An 11,627-nucleotide genomic window follows, 5' to 3' on the forward strand; every position below is an offset into this window, starting at 1 on the left:
TAGTCACTTCTTGGCCACAGCCAGCTACCCAGAGGGAGTGAGTAGTTGTACCTGCGGGCTTGGGAACACCGTCGCAGGGGACATCATGCTCAATTGGCATAACATACTACACAAAAACATTGTTCCACATCCTACTTTGGTGAGTAGTGACTGAGATCTTAAAAGCTTGCAAGTGGCCATCTAGATGCAATAATGGATTTCTCCTTGTCCAGAGCAAAGAAGAATGAAGAAAACCAAAGATACATGGAAACAGTTAGTCCGAGGGACTGGTACACCATGCAATCCTCAGTCTATATGACTATGAGACCAGAAGAACTAGATGGTGCCTGGCTACCACTGTCAGCCACTCAGAGAGGGATCTAAGTAGGAGATCCTGGTTAGAGTGGGAGAACAACGTGGAACAAAACTCAAAATAATTAAAAAAAAAAAGAGGGGGTGGGCGACGAACAAGGTTCTCTGGTCTAATAAAAATTGATGGAACCACTGAGACCATAGCCCCTACCTGCCCTTCAGGTCTAGAATTGAACCCACTCCTGTAGCTTCCAGCCAAACAAAAGACAGGCGTATGAGCTGAACACTTACACTAGGTAGATACACTCCTTGGAGAGATCAATCATGGGAGAATAAAAGGGCTGTGTATCCACAGGGCGATAGCTGGGGGGCAGGAATACATGGGAGGGAAGGACACAGGAAGACGTAACTATAATGAGGAAGTGAGAAGAGAGCTGTGGCATTGTGGGAAATTACAGTCAATGTCATGAGACAAAGTATATATGACCTGCTGTATGGAAAATGAATTTGCTCTGTAAACTTTCACCCAAATCACAACAATTTTAAAAAAACTTCTCAATAATCTTAATATATACTCTTCATCAGACATGAAGACTTTCCAAGTGAATAGTAATGAAAACAAGTCAGGTCTTGGCATTTAAAGCAAAGAATAACAATCTATTAAAAATGAATGAATGATCATATACTAATGCTAAAAAATTGAAAGTACATTGATCAAAACATGGTATTTACAAAAATAACTTACTTTTTCAACATTTCTTCCTTCTTTTTATACTGGACACTTCCTTTTTCAAATGGAAAGCCACTGAACTGCCCCACATTCTTCTTTAATGAGGATACCTGAAAATATTTCTCTTCTTGTTAGTGCTATGTATTATACAGTAATGTACACAAGAAAAAATTAAAAGCCAGCATGTCTAAATTGTTTGTTTTTTCAACATTTTATTCAAAACTGAAAAATGATTTAATTACTACTATGTAATGTTGTTGTTGTTGTTGTTATGTGCCGTGGAGTCGACCCAACTCACAGCGACCCCTCCTTGGGTTTCCGAGGCAGTATCACTACGGAAGTAGGATTGCTCAACCTTCCTTCCGAGGAGTGGCTGGTGGGTTTGAACCACTAGCCAGCCGTCTGTAGGAGTAATTAATAGGAGGGGTCGGTATGAGTCGGGTCCGACTTGACGGCACATAACAACAATATGTTAACATCATAAATGGTCTACAAACTTAATCCTTTGAAAAATCACAATATATATCTAAATTTCCATCTGAGAATGTTTACTGGTAATTACAAAGCCACAACTAAATGTTATCTGACAGTACCAAGGGATGTGTAAATTTACTACTTAAAAAGATGACTCCTTTCCTAAGTAGATTATTTTCCAAATCAAGAAGTTAGAGATTTTACTCTTTGCAAAATGAAAGAATCCAAAAAGTTAGTATCAGTTATTAGTTATAGGACTTAATGAGGATAGATTGAGATAATATATGCAAAAATCAATTATAGCATGCTTCAGATAATCTAGTCTAACAATGTCAAACTTTACCTTGCCCACATACAACTCAGAGCAGTTTCCTCAATTTTAAGCATATACGTTATTTTATGTACCCTGTAATAACTGAGTAAGTGAAACACTGATTTATTCTAACAAATCCTCTGGCATAGAATTACCATGTTATTTATCAGATATTTGCTCAAAATGAGATACAATTGCACTGAATCATTTATTCTGAATAGCCAGAACACCCAAAAATAGATTTCTTCTAATAAATTTAATAATCAGTAAAATTATCACAATTTGGATTTCCTGAGTAGAAATTTCAGTTTTGGATAAAAACAACTGCAGGTAAAACAAAACCAAAAAACAAATCCACTGCCACAAAATCAATTCTGACTCATAGCAACTGTACAGGACAGTTTCCCCATAAAGTTTCCAGGGCTGTAAATCTCTTCTGCAGAGTGGCTGGTATGCTGGAACGACTGACCTTTTGGTTCCAGCCAAATGCTTTAACAGCTTCCTGCAGTTCAAACAGTCCTTGATATTACAGCCCTAGTTGCTAAAAACCAGCTGTGAGTCTTGTCAAAGTAATTTAGTATGTCTTAGTTTGTTCAACTATTCTAAGATCCTTTCCAGGACTCAAACAATGCTTCTATCATGAAGCAAAAAGCTCTAATGGTGCAATGGTCAAAGCATTCAGCTGCTAACCAAAAGGTTGGCAGTTTGAACCCACCAGCCATTCCATGGGAGAAAGATGAAGCAGTCTGCTTCCTTAAAGATTTACAGCCTTAGAAACCCTATAGAGCAGTTTTACTCTGTCCAACATGGTCACCATGAGTTTGACTTGACTTGATGGCAGTGGGTTTATTGTAAAGTATTTAATACATCAACAGGCTAGTAGATTAAAGAAAAAAAGAGAGAGATAAAATATCTTACTGTGCCTGGTCTGTTGTAAAGCAATTTGTGCAGATTTCTAAGTTCATCTGTTTTCTTCTTACTCAGAAAAAAATGTATCCTTTCAATCTCACAAAGCTTCTGTCCTTTTCCTAGAAGACACCACAATAATTAAATATCCACTGCTTAATACATATACCAAGCTATTTCAAAATTATATGCACAATTTACATATAACTTTCTAATAGGGCAGATTAAAGAAAATTACTTCAAAAGTACAGTACTACTTACTAAACACTAAAAATTAAGCACTGAGAATATTATTTTATATATTTAGGCATTTTCACAAAATCAAAGGAATACAGAATAAACTCACCCTGTGCAATTGTAAATGGTTCTCTTTGTAGGGAAGAGACTTGCATTGTCAGCCTCTCCACTTTTTTCTTTTCCCTCTTGCCTTCCACAATGAGACTCTTTTCTAGAAGTTAATTTAATATTTCTTAAGTAACAGAAAGCTTAAAGAATATATTAACTTCATTGGATAAACATGCAGAAAAAGATGCCAGAAACATAGTATCTAATTCTCCTCGGAAATTTTAACAAGCAAACGATGAAAACACTTGGTAAGTTAACAGTATTGAAGTTTTTTTAGAATAACAAATTACTTAGCTGACAACCTCACACAGGATCTGGTTTAAGAGGGAAAAAAAAAAAAATCAGAAGAATAAACTTACTTTTATCCAATGACAATTACTGCTAATGGAGTGCATTCACTTTACTGGTAAAAATCTACATAGGCCCTCAATTTAAACTTATTCTTTGTTTAGACAATTCTATAAATTGTGATTCACGGTTTGGCATACATCAGAAACATCAAGTTTAGATTACAAAAAGGGCTTCAAAAGATATACAGAGAACAGCAATAATTTAGCAAGCTGACAGAAGTGACAAAAACAAGGATCTTGTGGCAGAGCAGCCTAGAGTTACAATGGGTAGGGCAAATTCTATAATTTTACTGCAATCAATTGGGAGGGTATTATTTTGTCAATTATGAACAAATGATGTCCATAAAACACCCTTAAAAAAGTTAAATTATGTTTAATCCAGAATGCTTTTTTTAAAAAAAGGTGAAATATATTACATATCCTTTAAAACTTAAAACATTAAGCTTGATTTATCTAAAATCATTTATCTACTGACTGAAATAAAACCTAACAGAATATTGTACAGTTACACGTAACTTAATGTCCATGATATGTTTTTGAAATAGGATGTTACATGAGTTTGGCATTGTGCAAACACCTTATCATAGTCTGGTCCTGCCTTTTCTTTAAGTGTCTTGAACAAGCCTTGTGCCTTAGCAGTGATCTTCAATGTGCCGAGGGATTCACTTTTGCGTTGGGTCCTCAATCCATGTCGTCAGCAACTTCTCCATATTTGATATAGTCCCTCTCACATTTTCATTTTTGTTAGTCTTTAACAGCTTGGGGATTCTTTTTCTTTTTGAGGATGCAACAGCATTCACCAAATTTCTCACCTTCGTATTGTTTGATAACCTTTTGTTTGACTCCCAGATCAATACTTCCTTGCCTCTTACTGATGTTATCACCAGCACTAGTTTTGCTGTATCTGGGAGCTATGATGCACTTCATGGCAATATTTTCAAAAGAAGAGATACGTGATACAGGAGAATAGAAGCATACATTGTTATTTGGTAAACTTTTTAGATAGAAAGTACAGTACAATTCATACATAAACAACATAGCCATTTATTATAACTACGAAAACATATGTTATATATGTACTATACCATTATTCACCTGGCAGCACAACTGCTTTGTATATATGTAAGAGAGAGGAAATACACGTGTTATGTGCAGGAAACTGTTGCATTCACTACATCCTGCTCTGTGATAGGGACTTCTGAACTTTAGTATAACTTTACAGGATGTACATGCAGTTAGACATTGCCCAAACAGACATTATGTGGCACATGACTGTATATTGTTAGCGGCCCTTTCATTCATTCAAATGCTCATGTAGAAGATGATAAAACACCTTAAGATCCAAATAAAGGTTTTGTACATTGAGGAGGGAGTGATTATTTTTGGATAAGGGAAAAAAGTATCAAGACATTAGAGCTGACTTTGAAGGGCAGGTAAGACTTAAAAGATCTGAGTTGCAGACAGAAAGGGATTCCAGCAGGTATGTTCTGGCAACACTGTAGAGTGAAGAGAAAGCACTCTAAGGCAGACATCACTTTGTTTCCTTTCCCTGAGTGATCTGAACCATTTCTTGCCTTTCATTACCATTTCTAAGCTAATGACTTCCCAGAGATCAACTAATATATGGCAACGTGATAGCTCTACTTCATGTCCTTAAACTCAACACATCTGAAACAGAAGTCATAATCATCTTCAAACTTGTTGCCCTCTGTCAATTTTCTTCAGCAAATAGTGATACCATACACCCAGCTGCCTAAGACAGAAACTAGGAGTCATCTATGAAACTGTTACTCTCTCTTTCACCACAAATCCTAACCACAAAACCACTGCCTGGGTTGGTCAATTTGACCCCTTGCTTGACAGACATCATTAACTTCACTGCCTTGCTTTCCTGATACTTAGTAGTAGAGTTAAATTTTCAGGGTTAAGTAGAATAAAAATGCTCACAATTTTGGTTATCCCACAAGTTCTTCAAAGTAATGAAAAAACAAATCAGAACTAAAACCCTATGTGGGGATCATTTTAAAAATAAAATTATGCTAAAAAAAAATCACAATCTATTCATACTGAACAAAATATAGGATTCTTTGAACTACTGTCAATCCTCCAAACATTACTGTTAGCCATTTTTAGTATTATTACATCTTTATTTCTTTCCCTCATGTAAAGAAAATCCTCATCATCTGTTATTGTATCTCAACCTTGCCCTAAAAAAAAAAAATTGAAGAAAAGGGTATGGAGAAAGTCTTTAACCAGTAGTGATACTGCAGTCAATTTCCAGTCACTATATTATGAATAATTCTAAAATTTACATTTTGTTCTAAACACTTTCATAAATGTAGACATGCTCCCTTCATACAGCACATATCACTTTAAGCAAACAAAGGAATACTTTGTAATCTTAACCTAGACTGCATTTACAAGATGTAAAAAAATTTACACTTAAGGCTTAAAAGAAACAGACAGCTGGAGAAGAAAATTTCCAACCTCTTCCCAAGTTTGGCTGAGGTAAACCTGAATTGGGGTAATATCATCAAAAAAAAAAAGTTACAATTTGTGATTCGGCTTTTTAAATGCTTCCAAACATCTTATGAAGTTTAAACAGCACAAAGATAGATACTCCATGTATTTTGGATAAACCGGCAAAGTACCACTCCTTAACTCTGTAAAATTCTTCTGTTTCCTGCCTGCATTCAAATAATGTTTACTATCGCCCTCCCTTAGGTCAGTTTGGGCTCCAAAAATGATAGCTCTGGGCTATTTAACTTTCTCGGTCCAAGTAGCAATAGCTTTTATAGTGTTCTCCAATGAAAGAAACCCTCTGAGGCCTCCTGGAGACCTCTGCTGAAGTTCAGCAAACATATAAATATTTTAAATACATGAAAATATTTCCAAGATTAGTATTAATAACTTCTTTTAATCTTAAAATGAGGTTTCTCCAAAGAGCTTACAATAACTTCACAAGACAAAATCTGTAATTAAACTAGCCAAAGACTAAAAAAAAAAAAAAAAAAAAAAAAAATTAGCTCAGTAAATTCAAAGGTTAACAAACACACTGATTAAAAAAAAAAAATTACAAACTTCCTGTCAAAAGATGAAATGTTATGAACGCAGATTGCTGGCAAGAAGTCAACTGCACTCCCAGATTCATGAACAGCAATGCTAACGCACATAAAGGAAAACAATGGAATTCACAAAGCTAATGGTACATTTCGCATACATTCCTGGCAAATTATTTTAATGTCTTAAGAGCAAAAAAGAGCAAGAAAGCGGTTTTCCACAAGCAAAACTTGCAACTAAAAAATTCATCTAAACAGGACATCCCCCCACCTTTTTCTTCCTCTTCATCCTCCTCCTCCTCGTCCTCGTCCTCATCCTCCTCTTCACTTTCCTCTCTTGTGTCGAGCATCTCGGGTTCCTTCTCGGACGCGGGTTGGGCGGGGGTTCCCTCTCCCTCTGCAGCGGGGGCCGAGGAGGACATGCTGTTGACGACCTGCGGGCGGAGAGGAAGCAGGAGGTCCAGGTCCCAGAGCCGCCTTAGGATCACACCCTCGCCGGCCCACCGCAGAGGCAAACTGATCCTCAAAGTTGCCTCCTCCCGCAGCTAGGACAGCAGCGCTCCCTCCCCAGGGGCGGGTTCCCTTCCGCTCCGCCCGCCATCAGGGATTCCCGAGGCGGGAACCCGCGGTGCCGAGCCCGCCCCCTCCCGCCGCCCAGCGCGCCCGGCCCGGCCCGCGTCAGCTGGCAACTCCAGTCCCCTCCTCCGCCCCAGGCCGTAGTCCAAATGGCCGCGTCCATCCCTGTCGCCCTCGGCGGGCCCACGACTGCCTCTCGACCTCCTCGGCCCCGGACGCAGCTCTCACCGCGAGGCCCGGACGCCACGGGCCTGGCGCGCGAGGCCACGAGGAGGCTTCGGGAAGCGGCGGCAGCGGCGGACGCCAAAGAGAAGGCGCGCGGGACGCTCTCACGCGTGACGCTCGCGCCGCGCTCTCGGCTCCCCAGAATCAACAAGATTTTCAAAATGGCGGTTCGGGAAGGAAAGCGGGAATGAGGCGGCCAATCAGCGGCGCGCACTGGGAGTTGGCGGGCGCGGGCTGGGGAGGTGGGGCGGGCTGGTGCCTCCGCGGGAAGCCCGGGGTGGGGCTGCGTTGGGCCCCCCGTGAGAGGGCGGAGGGGCTACGCGCTTGAGAGGCTGCGCTTCAGCCACGTCTGGGCTGAGTCTGGCAGCCGGAGGGCTGGCACTAGGGTCGGGAATGTCGGCAGGCGGTGTGGGTTTCTGGGAAGAACGCTAGGGGGCTTCGGTGCTTATTGTTTCCACAAGTCTTTCCCGGAAAACAGGATGAACCGTAATGGGCCAGATCTGAGTAGGAGAGAGGGGTTGGCAAAAAAGTTTAGAAATCCCGTGAAGTTAGTACGTGCATAATTTCAGAGATTGAAGGGATAAGTGAATGAGCGATCTCATTTATGGCCTAGAGATTGTGCTGGCTGATGACTGAATCTGCGGGTTTCTTAGGATCCCATCGTTACAAGATGCACCATAAGCAAAAAGATCCTGTCATGTTGACAGAGGCGTAAATAGATTTCAGACCATTAAGTGTTCAGGGAGATGCGCCTGACTGCGTTACTGTGAATGCGTGTGCGCGCGAGTGCTACAATAGAGGAAGTAACAGTATGTGTCTAATCAAGACCCTTTTCCAGAGTTCTAGGACAGTCCACAAATAACTGCATAATGCAGCTGCTTACAATCTCTCACATCTCATCTCTCAGGTATTGTTGTCTCTGTTTCAGACACACAGGCCCTCTTTGATGTTCCTTTATGGGGCCTAGCTCATTCCCACCTTAAGGCTTTATACTTACTTTTTTCTGTCTGGATGCTGGTCTTCCCTCTCCAAATGACTTGTATCTTCACACCAATTAGATCTTCCTGCACAAGTGCTTCTCTTTCCTCAGTACCATCACCTTATTCAATTGGAGAATGCATGTGTAATTATTGACATACCCTTTTATTTCATTCATTTATTTAAAAAATTTATTCAACACCTAATCTGTGCCAGTCACTAGGAACTAGAGCAAGATCAAGTCTTGAAGCTTACATTCTAGTTAGGAAGACAGTGAACAAATAAACAAGAGAATATACTGTATGTCAAATAGTGAAAAAAATAAAGCAGGTTAAGGGGAATAACAAGGACCAGTAGAGTAAACCAGTTGCCATGAAGACAACTCTGACTCATCATCAACCTCTTGGTTAGTAGCAGTGGTTATACATTTGTGCCACCCAGAGACTCCCAGGAGCTCTGGTAAGCATAGTGCCTAAGGCACTTGCCTGCTAACCAGGAGGCTGGTGGTTCAAACCCACCAGCCACTCCTCAGAAGGAAGGTTGGGCAATCTACTTCCGTAGTGATACCACCTCAGAAACCCAAGGAGGGGTCACTATGAGTCGGGTCTGACCTGACGGCACATAACAACAACAACAGAGACTCTCTCAGTAGAGTTGACAGGGTTTTATTCTATAGATTTGATGATTAAGGAAGGTCTCATTGATAAAATGACATTTGAAAAAGATCTGAAGGAAATGAGACTGGATATATTCTCAAAAATTCTCCAAAGTTCCAGGTGCAGGGTATAAAAGACAACAAGGGGTCAGTTATAAGTTTGGGTTTTTGGCTTCAACAACTGGAAGACAGAGTAACTTACTGAGATAAGGAAGATTTCAGGGCTGGAGGGACCAGGACTTTTCTTTTGGAGGGATCCGTTATTTTGTTTTAGACGTGTTAAGTCTGAGATTCCTGTTTGTATCTAAATGAAGATGAAGAGTAGACAGTTGGATACGAGAGTCTGGATATAAGAAGGGATGAGATTCTAGCTCAGGATATAAATTTAGCAGTTGTCAACATGTAGATGGTATTTAAAGCCCTGGGACCGGATAAGGTCACTAACAGAGGGGATATAGGAGAGATGAGAAGAGGGTCAAGATTGCATACTGTAGCTCTCCAGTATTAAGAGGTTCAGAACATGAAGAGGAGCAAGCACAGGAAATGAGAAGAAGCACCTGTAGTCAGTGAAATGGAAGGATAATCAAACAAATGTTGTATCCCAAAAGACAGGTGAGGAAGGTGTCTAAGAAGGAGGAAGTGATCACCTGAATTAGTTGCTGCTTGTAAAAAGGTCAGGTGAGATGAAAACTGAAAATTGACCAATGGCTATAGCAATGTTGAGTTACTGGTGACACTGATAGGATAATTCTGTGGAGCAATGAGAAGAAAGTGCCAAGAGTGGGGATACAGAGAGAGAAGTAGGCAAGGAGGAGAGTCAGACACACTTTCCAGGGATTTTGTTGTACAGGGAAGCAGGGAAAGAGAGTAGCAGCTCAAGGGGAGTTTGTTTTTCAAGATGGCAGATATTCCTGTATATCCATAGGTTGATGGGAATGAATCAGTGGAGAAGGAGGGGACAATAACTGGAGCTGACCTTAAGTAGGTATTGTAGGTTGGGTTCTTGAAGCAGATGCTCAACCAGAATTTGGGGAATCAGTTTTGTATTTTTTTTAAGGGATTAATATGGGTGAAAGAAAGTGGAAGGAAGCACAGATGGGCAAAGGAAGGAATCAAACTGCAAAGCAGGCCCCACAAAGCCTCAGCCAACCCTAGTGGGAACTCTGGAGCAAGTACTTCCTTTCAGAAGGTTGTGACTGCCTGACCAGACTTTAACTATCCCCACCTTGCTCAGTCCCTAAATGCAAGCTGCCCCAGGAAGCTGACAGATGGATATGCTCTACTGCAGCTGGGTTTCAGGTCCTACCTTGAAGGGAGATCTGGGTGGCACATCTCCATATCACCAGAGTAGATGAGAGGAGACGGAATCTAGTGCACAGGTGCAGGAGTTGTCTTTAGATAAGATGATGCATGGTTTCTACATAGAAACAGGAAGAAGACAGAGAAGATGGAGACCGATGCAGGGGAGGGGGGTTGTTAGATGTTTTGAGAGTTTTATATCTTCTGATTCCTTTCAGTTTCTCAGTGAAATAGGAGCAAAATCATTGACAGTGAATAGATGTTTCAGGAGAGAGGAAATGTGAACTAGTCGTCTAGGAGAATGGGAAATGAATGGATTAGGAAATACAGTACGACTGTCAGGCAGCTACAAGGACTCATTGAGATTAATGGCCAGGAAGTCTAAATGACACCAGTCAGTATTATTTTTCTCCAGCCATGCTCAGCTACCTGAGAGTAGGTGAGAGAAGGCAAAGAATTGGATTTAACCAGGTTGGGATTTTGCCAGGCAAGTACGAAGAAAGGAGAGAAGGGTAAGTGAGTTAAGGACAATTAATTTAACAAAGGACAATAAGATTTAAGTAAGGACATGAGAGAGGTAGGACTTAATGAAAAGGTCATGGGATCACTAATTAAGATCTTTATTTCTCTTTGTTTTATTTATCACTACCTGATTTTTTTTTTTTTTTTTTTTAAATTGTCTGTCTTCCTTACTACATTGTAAGCTCCCTAGGCTGCAGGGACTTTGTTTTGTTCATCATGGGATCCTCAGCACTGAAAGCAATGCCCAACACATGGTGGATGGTCAGTAAGTGCTGAGTGAATGAATGCAAGCCAAAATAAGCACTTAATATGAAGATCCAGGATATTTTTTGATTAAAGTGATGAGAAAGGTGTATTTGTCAGGACACTACAGGTTATTTCAACGGCTTAACACAGCAAAAATTTATTTCCATCTCTACAATGCCCTCTGGTGGTTCAGGCAGTTTACTGGGCCATGTGGTTTACTCATTGCGGGGACTTTGACCTTGTAGATACACTATCTGAATATAAATCCTTTGTGTTCATGGTCCATACAGGACCAGAGTAGAGGAGAACTCTTGTTTTCTATGATTTTGCTCAATGAACAGGATCCAGATCAGTCATATGGCCCCACCTAATCATGAAGACTGTAGGCAATATGGGGGCACATATGAAATATTGGAAAAGTCCCCAAGTGGCACAATAGGTTTGCACTCAACTTCTAACCAAAAGGTTGGTGATCTTTTATATGAGACCAAATGGTCTACAATTGCTTTAAAACAAAGATGAAAATGTAAGGGGGCAGGATAACTAGATTACTAGAAACAGAACAACCAGAATGGAAGTAAGGAGAATGTTCACACATTATAAACAATGTTATTGAACATCTTGTGTGGAAATTGTTGAATGGGAATCCAAACTTCTG

At 40.3% G+C, this 11,627-nt stretch overlaps 1 protein-coding gene across 1 annotated transcript in view; it reads right to left on the reverse strand.

Moving 5' to 3' along the window:
* DEK (DEK proto-oncogene) overlaps window positions 1-6,890 on the reverse strand; it is a 33,917-nt gene extending 27,027 nt beyond the window's left edge. The window contains exons 1-4 of the mRNA XM_007952350.1: window positions 6,740-6,890; window positions 3,061-3,162; window positions 2,727-2,836; window positions 1,037-1,131 (exon numbers count right to left, since the gene is read on the reverse strand). Of these exons, the coding sequence (XP_007950541.1) occupies window positions 1,037-1,131; window positions 2,727-2,836; window positions 3,061-3,162; window positions 6,740-6,890 (458 nt within the window). The remainder of the gene's footprint in view (window positions 1-1,036; window positions 1,132-2,726; window positions 2,837-3,060; window positions 3,163-6,739) is intronic.
* Window positions 6,891-11,627: the final 4,737 nt, after the last annotated feature.

The sequence above is a fragment of the Orycteropus afer genome, unplaced genomic scaffold (assembly GCF_000298275.1).
Source record: "Orycteropus afer afer isolate SDZICR_OR568_19922 unplaced genomic scaffold, OryAfe1.0 scaffold00012, whole genome shotgun sequence".
Lineage (NCBI taxonomy): Eukaryota > Metazoa > Chordata > Mammalia > Tubulidentata > Orycteropodidae > Orycteropus > Orycteropus afer.